The sequence below is a fragment of the Callorhinus ursinus genome, unplaced genomic scaffold (assembly GCF_003265705.2).
Source record: "Callorhinus ursinus isolate GAN/ISIS: 27379988/994484 unplaced genomic scaffold, GSC_fseal_2.0 scaffold2, whole genome shotgun sequence".
In the NCBI taxonomy this organism is placed as follows: domain Eukaryota; kingdom Metazoa; phylum Chordata; class Mammalia; order Carnivora; family Otariidae; genus Callorhinus; species Callorhinus ursinus.
In genome coordinates, this window is record NW_027397064.1 from 84,299,480 (window position 1) to 84,317,181 (window position 17,702).

General features: G+C 36.8%; 1 protein-coding gene and 1 pseudogene across 6 annotated transcripts in view; both read right to left on the minus strand.

The window, feature by feature from the left end:
* The window catches only part of KYNU (kynureninase), a 131,907-nt gene that overhangs the window by 68,507 nt on the left and 45,698 nt on the right, over nt 1–17,702 (minus strand). For all 6 annotated transcript variants that reach the window (XM_025856558.2, XM_025856552.2, XM_025856572.2 and 3 more), the window contains one exon: nt 10,012–10,094. In XM_025856558.2, coding sequence (XP_025712343.1) covers nt 10,012–10,094 — 83 coding nt within the window. The remainder of the gene's footprint in view (nt 1–10,011; nt 10,095–17,702) is intronic.
* On the minus strand, nt 8,650–9,389 carry LOC112810583 (ubiquitin-conjugating enzyme E2 W-like; annotated as a pseudogene).

Sequence of the window (17,702 nt, forward strand, 5' to 3'; positions counted from 1 at the left end):
TGTAATGAGAAGGAAAAAGAATTCATAGGTTAGTTACCACAAAATGAAAGCAAAGAACTAAGAGAGGCAAGAAGGGAAGGAGACTTTCTAATGGAGGTTAAGATATCCTAGTTTTGTTTAACAATTGCAATCTGATTAAAATAATTGTGGATTCCTTGAAAATTTTAGTCCTCCAAACAATACAGTGTTCATTTTGGATCACTTAAAATTTTTCTTGTGAAGAATGTAATGAACCAGATGTGGTAGGCTCAATTAATGTAGACATACACTTGACCCTGTGCTACCTACTCCCTCACTTTCAGTGGCATACTAACACTCGGATCAATTCTTTGTAAATAATCCTTCACTGACTTGAATAATTTATCTGCCACCATGCACAGAAATTATCTCATCTTAGAACACTCCAAATTCAAGCAAGCACTTCACGAAATGCTCTCCTCACCTGCTACTGAACTTTGTGAGGGAGACAGTGAGTCTATTTAATGTGTGTGCATGTGTACACAGGTGTATCTGAGGACAGTGCAAATATTAAAGTTTCAGGACATTAACACAGATGTTTATTTCAAATATAACCTAAAGGCACTAAAGAATCAAGGGTTCCTAACACCGAAGCACCACACATCAGACTGATTTTTAGCATCTTTTTAAAGGAAAATTTATCTATTTGACCTCTCTCTTTTGGTCCAATTGCATTTCTGAAACCAACACTTGTTCTTTATCAATATCATCAGCATTCCATAGGAAAATAAAAAAAAAATTAAGCAAACTGAAATTATTTTGAGTTGCTTTTCTTTGTTCTTTTTTCTTTTTCCCAAGACCTTTTTTTTTGAATTACTGTTGAAACATCAAGAACTACAAGTATTGCAGGGCAAAAATTTTTAAAAACTTCCTGAACTCTTATCAGGATTTGAAAGTAGAAGATCATCTACAATTCATTGCAGTAAATGTCAAATTTGAATCACCTCATCGAAGATGGGTACGAGCCAGGATTCTTGTTCGTAGAGTGCTTTGCTGCTTGTTTATTTATTGATCATAATTTTTTGCTTTACCAGAAGGTGTAACTTAGTTAAACGCAAGCACGGCCTTCTTATCTCAATGCCTGGCACACGAATGTTTATTGAGTCCTTACTATGTGCCAATACTTCTAAATATGTGACTTGTATTTTTTCACATATTCTTCACAGTCACACAGTAACATATCTACTTTAATTGTCCGTATTTATCAATGAGGAAACTGACCTCCGAAGAGATGAACTAACTCACCTCAAGTCTCATAGATAGGGAAGTGAGACAAAATCTTAACCCTCTCTTAGAATAAAAAAAAAATGATTAAAATCTTTGTTCCAGATTACACTGGGAAGCGCTGCCTACATTATCCACTCCCTGTAAATCAAATACAGGAGGCCCATGTTCATTACCAACATTCCTCTGCATCTTTTTAATTTTAATTTCAAATATTTTGCCAAGAGAAGATGACAGAGCCCCAAGCTGCTGAGTGTTTAATAAGAGGATATGTGACGGATCTCCTAACTGCCATCCATGTTCTGTATAATTGATTAAACAGACACAAATGTTATTGTGGATTTGCTTGTAAGGTTTGTAATCAGGCTAAGTCTGAGAACTTTCCACTCTGTCTTTCAAGTAGTAAATTCCTGTGGCCTCCAGAGGTGGCTAGTGCATGGGTGAGGTTTCGTAACTGGAGACAGCTTATAGGGATTATTGCTTCTCAGAGGGTCAACCACAAGTTTCATAAAGCAAATTTATGTCCACATTACAACATTTTTATAAGCTGATATGCATGTATCTAACCCTTTGTGGTTTTTATGTACCCAGGGAGAAGAAGGCTTAATAATATACTAATAATATTCTTCAGCAATTCTATTTCTAGCATCTTGATAATATGACATTAATTATAAGGGAAAGTTATTCCATGTTTTGCAGAATTGTTCGCTCTATATAAAATGTTTTATTAACAGTTTTTCTTCTCTTCTGAAATTGAAATTCTTTTCTGTATCTATGAAAAAATACAGTTGCTCACTGTCTCCTCCTTCCCTCTATCCACTCTACCAATTGGTACACATAGTACTTTTTATTATCCTCTTGTTACTTCTTTTTGGGAAATTTTATGGTGAAATAAAGACTGTGGTTTTAAGAACCTGGAAGAGTCAACCATTGCCCCAAATATGCAATGTGTCTGTTTGCTCATGACACATTTATGTAGCTTGCAGGTAGCAAAAATAAATTTGACTTCTGCTGTTTTTTACTGTACTTACCAGATAATTATTTTAATTATTTCATGATTTATGCAGCCTGGATTTCCAAGCAGCATTTGAGGTTTCGTGGGTTACAAAGTGAGGAAGAATGATAAAAAAACAGCAAAAGATGCAGATGAGAAACAAATAGAAACTGTTACATGTTTTTGCTACTTCCAATTCAATCATATTTTCTCAGAATTTCCTAGTGAACCAGGCAAAAAGGGAACCTGGTGGGATTTGCAACAAATAAGATAAACACAAATATACGTAAAAACACTTTCTAAAATAATCTATTCCTAATGAAACAGAGTGAACTTCTCATTTTTCACCTTGACGTAAGAACCATTTCTCTGACTAATACACACAATTTAAAAAGTAAATTTGCCTCAGGTTGTGGTCCCAGGGTCCTGGGATCGAGCCCCGTATGGGGTTCCCTGCTCGGCGGGAAGCCCGCTTCTCCCTCTTCCACTCCCCCTGCTTGTGTTCCCTCTCTCGCTGTGTCTCTCTGTCAAAATAAATAAATAAAATCTTTAAAAAAAAAAAAAGTAAAGAAATAACAGTTACTGACACTTTTTTAAAAAAGTACAAGTTTTTAAAATATTTTTTCTAATATACTTTGTAGACACTGTCAATTCACATTCCTTTGGTCAACAAAAAAATAGAAGTATTTCTTCTGACAAAACATGAATTGTAAAGAACAAAACAGACATTTAATAAACTCAAAATTAAAACTAAAAATCAGGGGTGCCTGGGTGGCTCATTGTTAAGCATCTGCCTTCAGCTCAGGTCATGATCTTAGGGTCCTGGGATCGAGCCCCGCATCGGGCTCCCTGCTTCGCGGGAAGCCTGCTTCTCCCTCTCCCACTCCCCCTGCTTGTGTTCCCTCTCTGGCTGTGTCTCTCTCTCTGCCAAATAAATAAATAATCTAAAAAAAAAAAAAACTAAAAATTACCTTCGTTCACTGAAAACATTTCAAATGAAATATTATATTTGTCATAAATGACTTGAGACTTTGGAAAGACTACCTACCTTAAATTATTTATTATATATGCTTACTGTTACTTACAATACATAATAATTATTATATATGTAATAAACAAAATACAGACTGTTTTTTGAGCTTCATTTCTAGGAAAGTGACTGTACTCATTTCAATAAGGAATCGTTATCTTTTATATCCCATATCATTAGGGTCAAATGTCTGTAATTTAATTAACACAACATTCAGGACAAAACCACAAAAATAGGCGCGCCTGGGTGGTCAGTCGTTAAGTGTCTGCCTTCGGCTCAGGTCACTATCCCAGGCTCCTGGGAACAAGCCCCGCATTGAGCCCTGCATTGAGCCCCGCATTAGGCTCCCTGCTCGGCGGGAGGCCTGCTTCTGCCTCCCCCACTCCCCCTGCCTCCCCCACTCCCCCTGCTTGTGTTCCCTCTCTTGCTGTGTCTGTCTCTGTCAAATAAATAAACAAAATCTTAAAAAAAAAACACACACAAAAATAATGAAGTTTGTCCTGTATGTGTGATAATTTTGTATGGTATTTCAAAGACACAGAAAAATCTCCAAAGCTAGAGTTGATAAATATATATTTTTTAATTTTTTAGTAAGTTCAATCCTTTTATTTTTCTAAATAAATTTGACTAGTGGGTTTTTTCCCCCCCCATTTTCGATAGTAATTATAATGAGAGATGCCTCATTTGAAATTTCAGTGATGGTTGTGATGTATTTGCTGGGCAAATAAAATACTTGCATATTTAATAAGTTGCAATAGAGCTATAAACTTTTAAATGGTCAAAAGAATTCTTTTTTCAGAGTTTACTGGCTTCATAAATAAATCTCACAAAATAGTATCACCTTCCCACTTCCCTGGCCTGTATATAAACATCCTAACTCCTCTTTTAGAGGATGATAAATATTAAGCACAAAATAACAGGATTAGAATGCAGTTTATGTTCTGAAAGCAAACCTAGTAAGGAAAAAAACAATCCACAGCTAAAGAAAACATATGCTCAGATCAAATTAATCCGTTTTTTTTTTCCAGGTCTTTTATTTATATGTTAGACATTTGAATGAATATACTTAGCTTCTAAAAAATGAACATAAATGAAAGCACTGTTCACCAACTATTTAACACACCCTTACATACAATCCAGGATTATTCAGGTGGTAGTTTGCTCCATCAAAATATACACAGTCCTCTAGATAATGCTGACACCTGATCAAGTGCTCTGTGTTCCTAAGAATCTGACTAGTCTGGAAGGAGATGCTAGGTTTTCACCTTTACCTGCTCTGCCTGACCAATACTTTGGCCTTGGGTCTCAGCCTCAGGCATTCAGAGCTGTGCAGATTCACCCTGGGGCTCCTTTTGAGGGTCTGGATTCAGGCTCTGCACACTCAGCCTGGCTTCATGTGCTGCCCCCCAAAAAACTGTGCCTCCAGGTTTCCAACTGCTCCTTTCTTTAGCAGTGGCAGTATTTCTGGTCTGTAGAGATTTCTATTGAATTTTTATTTTTTAAGTGTTGCTGTATGTTTGTTAATCTGTTTTTCCTATCATCTCTATGTGTTTGGAATAGAAGGGATCACTTTTCGTTTGTACTTAAATCTGTTATTTTATTATTATTATTATTATATTTTTATTATGTTATGTTAGTCATCATACAATACATCATTAGTTTTTGATGTAGTGATCCACGATCCATTGTTTTCGTATAACACCCAGTGCTCCATGCATTACGTGCCCTCCTTAATACCCATCACCGGGCTCACCCATCCCCCACTCCCTCCCCTCTAAAACCCTGTTTGTTTCTCAGAGTCCATTGTCTCTCATGGTTCATGGTTCTCAAACTCAACACCCAAAAGACAAATAATCAAGTCCAAAAATGGGCAGAAGACATGAAAAGACACTTCTCTGAAGAAGACATACAAATGGCTAACAGACATGAAAAAATGTTCATCATCATTAGCCATCAGGGAAATTCAAATCAAAACCACACTGAGATACCACCTTACACCAGTTAGAATGGCAAAAATTGACAGGGAAAGAAACAACAAATGTTGGAGAGGTTGTGGAGAAAGGGGAACCCTCTTACACTGTTGGTGGGAATGCAAGTTGGTACAGCCACTTCGGAAAACAGTGTGGAGGTTCCTCAAAAAATTAAAAATAGAGCTACCCTATGACCCAGCAATTGCACTTCTGGGTATTTACCCCAAAGACACAGATGTAGTGAAAAGGGCCATATGCACCCCAATGTTCATAGCAGCAATGTCTGCAATAGCCAAACTGTAGAAAGAGCTGACATGCCCTTCAACAGATGAATGGATAAAGAAGATGTGGTCCATATATACGATGGAATATTACTCAGCCATCAGAAAGGATGAATACCCACCATTTGCATGGACATGGATGGGACTGGAGGAGATTATGCTAAGTGAAGTAAGTCAAGCAGAGAAAGTCAATTATCATATGGTTTCACTTATTTGTGGAACATAAAGAATAGCATGAAGGACATTAGGAGAAGGAAGGGAAAAATGAAGGGGGGGGAATCAGAGGGAGAGATGAACCATGAGAGACTACATCTGTTATTTTAAACTAGAAGTCAATATTCTGATCCTATTAATACAGCCACATAAAACAGAAATGTATATAGAGTAATGATTACTCAGTAATAGCTAGTAGGAAATAGAACTTGCTTTTGCTTGCAACCCTTCTATTTTTTTTTTCAACTTTTTGAATAGGTAATACATTCCCATGGTTCATAAACTAAAAACAGATTTTCCTTGAAAGTCTGGTAAATTTGGACTACATCACACGAGTGTGTTTTTCCACTGTGCATGTGGTGGGGTTTGTTGTAAGGGGACCCTACTGAGCCATTATACTGGGACAACTCATGTCAGAATCTTAAGGCTGTCCAAGTCTCACAGAGAAGAATGTTCCAGTTTCCTGCATAGATACTGGATACTAAATTAGAACAGAAGTGGATAAACATTTATTTAATTCTTTTGTTTTCGCCAAGGACTATGTTATAGACTAAACTGTGTCCTGCTGAAATTTGTATGTTAAAGTCCTACCCCCAATGTGACTGTATTTGGAGATGGGGACTCTAGGAGGTAAAAAAGGTTAATTGAAGTCATAAGGGTGAGGTCTTAATCCCCTAGGACTGGTGTCTTTGTAAAAAGACAGACACCAGAGTGCTCTTTGTCTCTGGGAAAGGCCAGGTGAGGACACAGAAGGCAGCCATGTACAGCCCAGGGAGAGTCCCAGTCCAACCAGAAAACCACCCTCGGGTCTTGGACTTCTGGCCTCCATCCAGAACTGTGAGCAAACGTCTGTTGTTCAAGCCCCCCAGTCTGTGGTATTTTGTTATGACAGCCTGAGCAGACTAATATAGTGTACATATCCTCCCTTGGGAGCCTTCTTCCTTCTTCAGAGACTCACCCAGTCATCTGGGGAGAACAATTCCCCTGGTGGCATAGAATGGGCAAAGGGAGCTGACATTCTAACTGAATTTTAAACAGACTATCAACACACATCCTCTCTCTCTTTATTCCTATTTTACTCCCACTTCTAGAGATGCTTATTATAATTTCCAGACTTTTGAAGGATCTGCAGTGTAAAGCAGGTGGCTTTCCATTTTTTTTTTCCATTGAGAGATGAAAATTTGCTTTACCTTTTTTTGTTGTTGTTACAAAGGCAATTACCACTTATGCACTTGCTATCCAATTCCCAAAATGCTGCTATCATCTCCATTTCTCTGTTCGTTCTTTTATACTTTTATTTTTTAAATTCCACTAAGAGTTGTTTAGTGAAAATTCAGAAAAAAAGAGTACCTAAATGATTATGTTCAGTCCCCTTCATCATTAATTGGAAATTACCTCTCTTTTGAAGCACTAACCCCAATGATTTTTTTTTAATTTCTCTGTGTTATATGATTATGTATATATATTTATTTTACATTTGGGGGGGTATCTTCCTGTAATGAGAGTCCCATGAGGATATGCCATGGGACAAAGATAGTGAGGATTCTGACCCACTATCTTACTTACTATTGTATCCTCAGTACCTACACGGTAAGTGCTGACAGACACACAGCAGAGGTTCAATAATCATTTCTGAATCAACAAGGTATTCCTCAGGTTTTCATGGTTTGTCTATATTCTTTCCGGATGTAAATCCTACTGTCCTCACTCTAATTCCACTTTCTCCCAGCTCAGATTGATATTGTCTTCTGATCACTGACCAAGATGCAATTGGGATGAAGCAATAAAGATATGTTTATACTTGCCTGTAGAGGAGTGAGGTTTGAAAAAGCATTATGAAAGTTATGATTTCCCTAAGTCCTCTAAATATTTCCAAATAACAGCACTCCAAATGCTTAAACATCATTAATTTTTTGTTCAATACCCTAAATATCATATAAGATTTTAAGCAATGCTCAATATTCAACCCAATTAAATAGCTTTTTTTTTCAAAAGGTTAACACGTTTACCATCTACAAGTATTTTTTTTTTTTTTTAAACATTAAGCCTCTGTCAAAAATGTATTTCTTATTTTAGGGTACAGGATTAAAGGACAAAATGATACAAGTAAAGAAAAAATTACAAGAAAAAACTTGACAAAAGCTTTTCAATTGAAGTACTGTAGCATTCAAACTTGACTTAAAACATAACAAAAGAAACAAAATTGCAAACGAAAACTCTTTATGGATTTTCCAAACATAAATAAATGAAATAGTGTTTAGGCAGTAGGGCTCATGCTGATGGCTAGCAGGAAGTAACAGAGTGTAATCTACTTGGAAATATCGTTACTGTACAAACAAGCCCCGATCAAGGACTGCAGCAGTTTCATCACTGCCATTGTTCTTACTTCCAAAATCAAGCCCTGATTCAACCATTCATACCCTAGGTTACTCATACCTTTACTTCAGAGATTGAGGAACTATATACAACAAATGAATTTATTTTCACCATAGGGATAACAATATTGTACCTCTCTGCCAATGTTACTTGAAAACCTTCCATGTCAAAACAATTTGACAGCAGATATAAACAATTCAATAAATACGCAATGATCTTTCACTATAGTCCTTTAAAGACGCATGTTAATTCATGCTGTTAACCTTAGGATCACAGTGCATAGAACCCAAATATAAACAGTTGGGGTGACTTTCAAAGTAATGTTGGATCCCTCACTTTATTTATAATCCCACTATAACCAATAAATTCATTTCATAGGCCCTATTATGCATTAATTATTGGGTGGCAGTAATTAATGAAAATTTTTCCTATTAAACGTCCATTGCCAGCAATGAACGTCCCAAACCCGCCAAGGAAGTCATTGTTATTGCACAATACATGAGGACCTGGAAATTTTCCAAAAGCTTAAAAAAATAAAAATAAAAAATGGAATTATATTGACATTTCCTGACACCTGCATTAATACTGTAGGACTAATAAAAGCATGTCAGTTGCCTGGACTGAACCAGCGATCAACATGCGCCCAGAATGCACACGAGTAAAAATGCAGTAAAAGGAAGTAGTCTTCATTGCCTATAGGTCACTTCCAGTCAAAGGTTAAAGTTCAAAGACTGAATGATCAAAGTGCTCATTTTCTCAGTAGGACTATCTTCTGCTAGGAGGATGATAACAGTGGCATCAACAAGTATCATCATGATACCATCATTTTGTTTTCTTTGGATTCTTGTTACATGTTCGAACATAAAAAGAATTATCTGGTGGTCGTCTCTTTTCTTTGCAGCTGGAAAGCATGCTAATAATGCTAAGACAAACTGACTGGACTGAGAGCTCTGGGGACCAGTCTTCTCTTAGAATGGATAAACAGATATGACCATTGCTATAAACATGAGGATGAACGGGAATATTTTCACCAGTAAACATGACCTGAGGAGAGTCAAAAGGATATCGACTACTAAACTTAAATAGAAGTTGAAATTTTTCCCCTTCATATAAGGTAACTGGTGCACCTTCCATGTCTACAGTCCACTGTGTAATTGAATTCTGAACACTCTCTTTTCATTTAAAGTCATTCCGGGAGGTGGGTCATTTTGCAAAGCCAACAGTTCTTTCTGCAGTCGTTTCTGCATTGACGCCACGATGGAACCATCCCCCCAAGGCCCCATCTACAAGTATCTTGAATACTACCTGGAGTATATATAACTCACTTTAGGAAACACATTATAAATATATAAGTATATTTATAAATATATACATAAATATAAATAAAGAACATCAACCATATTATTTCTAACAACTCTCAGCTTAATTTAAAATTAGTCACCATGGATTAAACTGAAATGAGCCAAAACCTGATTGGTGTTTTAGGATTTTAGCATGAAAAGGTCAGTGTTTATTTTATCATATAATGAAGGGTTAGAAAATTCATTTAAGTTGATTTTTATGAAATTAGCTTAATTATAAATAAATACAATGCCTGTGCTCTTTATTGGGGAGTAAATATTAGTCTTAAAATATACAAGAAAAAAAACAACATAACAATAACAATAAAAAATTAAAAAAAATACAAGAAAACACAATTAAATATTTTATTTTTGTGCCAAATAACCCAGTGATGTTTGCTATAGCCCTCAAGTCTGAATTAACGGTGTGTTCACTTTTTACTGTTATGGGTTAAAATAGAAAACCAGGATGTTCTTCAATAAGATGTTGACTTTATAATCTAGGTTTATATCTAAATGATAATGCCTTTATGACTCTTTTGGGAAAAATCCGTTTTGTACTTACCTATAATGTCATTCATAAGGCCTACAATAGTCTCATCTCCTGTAATCCAGGGACGTTTTCCTAGGTTATGACCATAGGCTCCCCTGAAATTGAAAAGGGACATGGACACTATTAGATTTGTGTGTGTGTATGTGTGTGCATGTGTAATTTTTCATATATCAGCATTAGCAACTGGACATTTCTAAATGAATCTTTGTAATGTTTTAGTAATTATACAAAATCGTGCTTCTTTAAAATCTAAAGTAATACTTGAGAACTCTTTTTCAACTTGTCATTTCTTAATTTCTTTAATTTCTGTTTTATTGGAGGGTAGTTGAGATTGCCTATGTACTACTTCATTATTTTACTCTATTTTAGAGTCTAAGATATTGTTTTTTTCTTCTCTATTTTGAAAATATCAAGACTATTTGAACATTCTACTTGTATACCTGTAGCATATAGTCATATCTATACTAAAACATAGCTACTATTTTTTGAGGCTAGAAATTAAAATGATTGTAAATTCAGTTTTTAAATACAGCTACAATCTGTAAACTAAACAAAAGTGTATAAAATGTGACTATATTCATGATGACATTTTAAGTAGATAAATAAACTTGGCAATAATCAAAGCCAACATTACATCTTGACCTATCTTCTAGCAATTTCATCTCCCATATTCTAGCTCAATTATATTATTCTAGTAAGTATCCCAGTAGGCATAATGGCAAAACACAAAAGAGGTAAGAGAACTTACACTCTAAAGAAGTTTCCATTAAATGAGGAAGGAAATAACATTTGAAATATGGAAGAAGAAACTGAAACAAAGAATCAAGGTGGGAGTGACTAAATGTGCTGTTGCCAACTTGTGGCAGGAAGCTCAGAATTGATTGTTCTTAATTCCTTAGGAACCCCCAAACTCCCTAAAGTTGGAGAAAGGAATGAGCCCGGTATTTTTTCTATAGTGCAAACTGTGCTTGAATCTATACTCTGAAATTCAGTAAGCTGGCAGTAGTGAGTGGTAAACCTGTTCTCAGAGGTGAAGGGTAGCAGAATATGTCACCCCAAAACATGTCGCTGTGGTAGATTGATTATCTTGAGCTACAGGCACTTGAAAACAGCAAGTGCAGCCAGAGCCTGTCTCTGTACTCCCCTATCTGCCTGAAGACAGATCTTTCAAAAGGAACTCAATTGCCATAAATCCCCTCCCCAGCAGTTTCACCAACCAGGGAAGATTGAGTCTTGCCACAGGAGAGGAGACTAGAAGTCAGCACCACACTCAGATGGGCTTTGTCACAACCTATGGTAAATTTTATCTGTTCTTCTAAGGGCTCTTCATCTTTCCTAAAAATCATTTATTCCGCTTTAAGTGGCCTACGTCCTCCCCCTTTCCTTATTAAGATAGGATTTAAGCCCAAATTCTAAGTCATCGCGGGGAGGGGGAGGTCCTTTGTCCCCCATGTGTCTCCTGTGTGTACAAGACTATACGTGCTAATAAACTTGTGCAGGTTTTTTTTTCCTCTTGCTAAGCTGTCTTTTATTACAGGGGTCTCAGCTAAGAACTCCAAAGGGTCTGGGGAAATTATTTTCTCTCTCCAAGACAGCAGTGGGTTAATAGGATGAAAGGAGCCCTGTTTTTAGCCTTTGTTGATTTTCATGATGTGAATATCCCCTGTGGTCCATTTCCTGGCATCAACCAAAATCCTTAATATTTAATGACTGGCTTTCATTGCCTGGTCTGAGCCAATTCCAGGTCACCACCGGTTATGAGACTACACGTATCATAAGCTGATAAAGCCTGTAAAAGTAAAAGTAAAAGTAAATGGGTGGCAATATGTACCTGAAAGAATGGCTGTGAAAAATAAGTACGATAACATGTAAAAGAGACTGGCACATAGCACCCCTTTTCTGACTGTTCCCTAACGTAAATCTACTGCGTGGGCATGTGGGGTACAATGCAATTTTTAAACTAATATTTTGATTACCGTATAAACTGAGATGAGGTAAGAGGACTTTGAGAATAGAGACTCTAAGAACTAAGGAGGAAGAGAAGGGCAATTGCTAGTTATTATTATTCATATTATTATTAGATAGCCTGCAGCTTGCCTCTTTCTTGACTTCCAATATAAATGCTAAAGACAAAAATCATTATCATTAAATGGTAGTTAAAGGCAGATACTTGGATCCTTTTTTATTTTAATCACATAGGGCTCCGTGGCCTTGCTGATAGCACAATACATCTTATTACATTTAGGTAGTAAAATTCTATGTTCTGCCTCAGAGAATTTATGTTTCAGAATAGTAGGCCACCTACTTCTCACTCTGGTAGACACCATGGTAATAATCTTTAAGAGTATGTTTCTTCCAGCCATGCTTTTGGCGTCTCCCCCACCACCTTTAAAATATCACACACACAGTCTGCTTCTTTCCTTTTTGTCAGTCCACTAGCCTGGGGTAGTGAAATGTATTTAGGAAGTTGTTACCCCAATAAACTCAAACTAAAGTGGCCTGTCTTTATAAAGCCGTGGTGTAGATTACAGTGCACTTTTAAACATATGTGTCAGAGTTAAGAAAGATTACATTGCTCTCATTCAGAACTACTACTTGCAGCATAGTTGCCATCTTCTCTTACAAGCGCTGCAGGGGAAAAGAGCGGGGCAGACAGTTCCCTCAGGACAGCAGCATTCATCACTCCCCCGAGTGGGGTGTGCTCGGATATGCCTACAGAGTGCTATCTGCTCATGAAATTAGATTTCAGGATGTAAAATCGAGTTAGGAAGTTAATAGAGGATCCTCTTTGAAAGAGGACTCTGCTTTAACCACCCTACAAAAATAAAAAGTAGCCAGGCTTTTAAAAAGCTCCTCCCTGTCTCCACCCTCCCCCCAAGGAAATAAGACATCACAGAATCCTTAATATCACCACTTTTTTTTTTAAATCTATGATCCAATTGATGATTAGCCACCACAGATGTTAGGAAAATCTTTGTAACATGTCATACCATGTACACACTTTCACATACTTTCTTATTCATACTGAAGGGCGGTGGACTATGCCACACCAAAATTCACCCCTTTGGCATAAGATTACCTTGAGCTGAAGGCACCTGAAAAACAGCAAGTGTAGGGACAAGCTTCCTCTGAGCTTCCCCATCTGCTTAAAGACAGGTCCTCCAAAGGAACTCAACTATCAACCATCTCTCCCCAGAAATTTCATCAACCAGAGAAGATTGACTCTGGTCCCACGAGAGGAGACTAGAAGTCGACACCACACCAGAAGACTTTGTCACAAACTATCACATCCCCTATCTATTCTTCTAAGTGCCTTTCATCCTTCCTAAAAATCATTTATTCTCCCCTAAGTGGCCTACATCCTCCTCCCCTTCCCCTACTAAGATGACATATAAGCTCTCAAATTTCACAGATTTTTTTCTTTTTTTTTTTTTTTTGGTTTTCACTTCCCCCCCCCCGGGATGCCCTCATGCCCATATTAATAATTAATAAGTAGTAATTATTATTTCCTGTTAATCTGTCTGTTGTCAGTTTATTTTATAGGTCTAGTTGTTGAATCAAGGGGGGTAGAGGGAGCATTTTTTTCTCCCCAGAATACACTTTTTTTAAAAAAAATATTTTTATTTATTTATTTGACACAGAGAGAGAGCGCACAAGCAGGGAGAGAGGCAGAGGGAGAGGGAGAAGCAGGCTCCTCCCTGAGCAGGGAGCCTAAGGCGGGACTCAATCCCAGGACCCTGGGGTCATGACCTGAGCCACCCAGGTGCCCCAACTTTTTTTTTTTTAAAGGAACACATGAACTGAATGAGACTGCAGTGTCTGCAGAAGCACGCCTCCCCCTTGTGCTTCACCAGCACCCTTTCTGCACACATTGCCATTCAAGTCAGTCACTGTCCGCTAAGCACGCAGTTTGTTCCTAATATGTAATCCAGTGGGCTATTTTCTTCTTAAATAAGCCTACCTAAAGTGTCACACGGGTCTATCTATAAAGATACAACTGGGTCAATTTTTTGCTCCCATGAGAAAGAAAGAAAATCATTTATCGAGTAGATATGACAACGCAGAAGACCTAAACTATTGTGGTTGTATCTTAGGGACAAGATTGAGAAATATGCATTTCTCAACTTACAATGTGCTCTTCGGGACGGATATATCGGATATATCTTTCTCTTCTAGCCAAGCGTTCCCACTGTGATTATTAGCCCATGTTATTTTCCTTTAAATAATCTGGGCCGTTAATAAATCTATAATATATAAATATGTAATATTAAATGTTCTAAAAAAAATTCTGGCAGACCCACAGACCCCTATCAATGCTGTTTTTTATTGTTATGGCCCCATTTTGCTGGCAATTAATTATATTATCAAATGAGTCAAATCACCATAAATTTCTTCTATTTCAGAATGTTAAAAATATCTGAATATTGTTATTTTCCCAAAACAAACATACTTCTCCCAAGTAAAGTAATCTACTTTGGAAATCACATACAGTTGAAAATAACAATAATAAGCACTTAAAACCCACAGAAGTAAGTGCTTTATTTTCATTGCTCTGTCTTGAATAACTTAAAAGTTTTAGAAGAAGTCATTTAGGCACAAAAATATTTCTAAGTATGCCTTTATTCTTGACTTTCCTCTAGCGTAAGTAATCAAAGTCAGTAGCTGTATGAATTATAAAATCGGGCTGCCCTATGGCCAGTGACGGTTTATTTTGTAGATAGGTAGGTAGTATGTCTGTGATAGGACATAAAAGACAGAGCCATGGACATAACAGCCATGAGCCAAGTGGTATTTCCTAGCTTATATGGCTTGGATGGCCAGTCAGACTTGTTATCAATATCCCAGAACAATATCTCACTTAGTCAAAGGACTCTCTGATTTTTATGTTACTGTTAAGATTATACATTTCTAATATTATTTTTTTCCTGTTAAGCAACTAACTTCAGTTTGCATTAGAGTATTTAGTAACTGTGTAGCTCTCTTTGACTCAGTCCTTCTCAAAATCTTCCGTTGGTCAAGAAGAGAGGAAGGCACTGGCCTGATTTGGGTATCAGCTAAGAAGTAGGGCAGAAGTGGGGCTGGAGAAGGTGAAGAACAGGTAATCAGGAAAACTCATCACAGTAATGGGAGGCCCTGGATCTAGAAGCAAACTAAACATGTGCATGGATATTTAGTACAAAAACAAAAGCAAGAGTCAGAAAGGGAAGTCAAGGGACCAACAACCCACCATAGTGGCAAGAAGATTACTTTAAACTAAAAGTATGTGAACAAACAGCAGCCTAAGAAAGAAACGCTCCTTGACTTAAGGAGACTCTCCTGAAAATATAGCTGCCATTAGCCCACTCACAGGTGGAAGGTGACTCAACACCAGGAGGTGCAAATTCAGATGCCATCAATCTCCCTCTAGGGGAGCTTCCAGGCAGGAAGGATATGTCCATTATCATCAGAATGAAAAGGTCCAATAAAACTTTCTATACCTCCTACTGAAGCCCTAAAACTGCCCCCTTTGGTTAAATTGGTATATAAACCCTTACTCCTAGCTATTCAGTGAGTCACTTTTTGTAGAGTACTTCTGCATGCCCATGAAAGAAACTTCCGTTAATCTCTTATGGATGAATCCACAGGCCCTCAACCAACAGGCTGTAAACTGGTAGAAGAAAAGTTTTCCTCCCAACAGAACCTTAGCTGGAAAAGGCCAGAGTAAAATTTTAAGCTAACTATTTAGGACCAAAGAAATAGTGAACAAACACTTTTGAGATCAAAGATGGGCAGCAGGACAGAACACAACACGACTCTGACCTTGCCCCTCAAACACCACGACATCAACAGAGAGACAGGGGGTGTGACGTTGACTGGGCCACCACGACTGAAAGCAAGAAGACTAAATAAAACTAAGCAAAGACAAAATAAAGCTAACTAGCTATCTAATCTTTTTCTCAGAAGTCTTTTAAATGTGGTTTACACTGCTTGAAGCATTAATATGCACCTCTTTTCTGAATCATCTGTCTAATGAAAAATTGGTAGAAGGCATTAAGATTATGTAATTTTCTATTGTCACAAGGTAAAATATAAAATTGAAAGTTAACAACAATAGAAGGGTGTTATGACAGAAAGGCACTTTCCTGGAATATAACTTTAAAGTCTTGAAAATAATCAACCAGTCTAATAAAATAGGGTAATCACGAAGAGATGAATAGGATGGCAGGGCAGCATCTTTTTTTAAATGCCTAAAGGATAAAAATGCACAGCCTTGCTGAATGAATATCCAAGAGGCAAGGACACTCTCTAAAGTTCAAATTCAATCTAATTCTCTGCTCTCTTTTATATTAAGGCCAAAAATGAATATTAACCATTTTTATTAAGTATGACCCTCATTTTTTAAATACTAAAACCTGCTAAGCAAAATGCTTCCAAATGTGGTGATATTTATTTTTCAATTTATGCATACAACTTATGCAGATACAGTTGTAACAGGCTTAATAAATTATCTAAACCTCTATGATTTTTGCATTGAGGTGCAAATTTATATTCTTAACCCCTGAAATTAAGAACTTTGCAGGGTAATTTAATGCCTGTGGTAGTAATCATTAGCACAGTCAGTGTAAAATAAACTTTAAAAAGAGGTACTGCTCCCAATATGAAAGACCAGTGGCGTGAAAACTGGAGAAAGAAGACGACATTTGGAGTTTGAATGACAGCCAAATGTCTTGGTCAGAGTTCTTTTCTGATTTAGTTTCATTTTCCTGCATTTTTTTTTCTGACCTTCAGGTTTGGCTTCCTCCTCATATCTATTTTCAGATCTTAATATTCAGGATGTATTTTAAGAATATTTCTACTCATTTTTAATATTTTTTTCTTTTCTTAAAATGCAATCATAATTAACATACAGAGTTCATCTGTTTCACGTATAAAATATAGTGATGCAACAAATATACACATGTCTCAGTGCTCATCATGATAAATGTACTCTTAATCCGCTTCACCTATTTCACCCATGTCCCTATCACTTCCTCTCTGGTAACCATCAGTTTATTCTCTTAAGAGTTTGTTTTTTGGTCTCTTTTTTTTTCCTCTTTGTTCATTCTTTTGTTTCTTAAATTCCACACATGAGTGAAATCATATGTTACTTGTTTTTCTCTGACTCTTATTTCACTTAACATTGTACTATTAGATCCATCCATGTTGTTGCAAATGGCAAGATTTCATTTTTTTATGGCTGAGTAACACACACACACACACACACACACACACACACACACACACACACACACCTCTGTCCATCCATCTATGGATGGACACATGGGTTGCTTCCATATCTTGGCTATTATACAAAATGCTGCAATAAACATAGGCGTGCATACATCTTTTCCAATTAGTGCTTTTGTTTTGTTTGGGCAAATAACCAACAGTGGAATTACTGGATCATACGGTAATTCTATTTTTAATTTTTTAAGGAACATACATAGTGTTTTCCACAGAGGCTGCACCAGTTTGCATTCCCACCGTCAGTGCACGAGGGGTCCTTTTCTCCATATCCTTGCCAATACTTGTTATTTCTTGTGTTTTTTATTTTAGCCATTCTGACAGGTATGAGGTGATAGCGCACTGCGGTCTTGATCTGTATTTCCCTGATGATTAGTGATGTTGAGCACCTTTTCATGTGTCTTATTTTTCATATTTTAAATATTAAAAAAAATAAAATA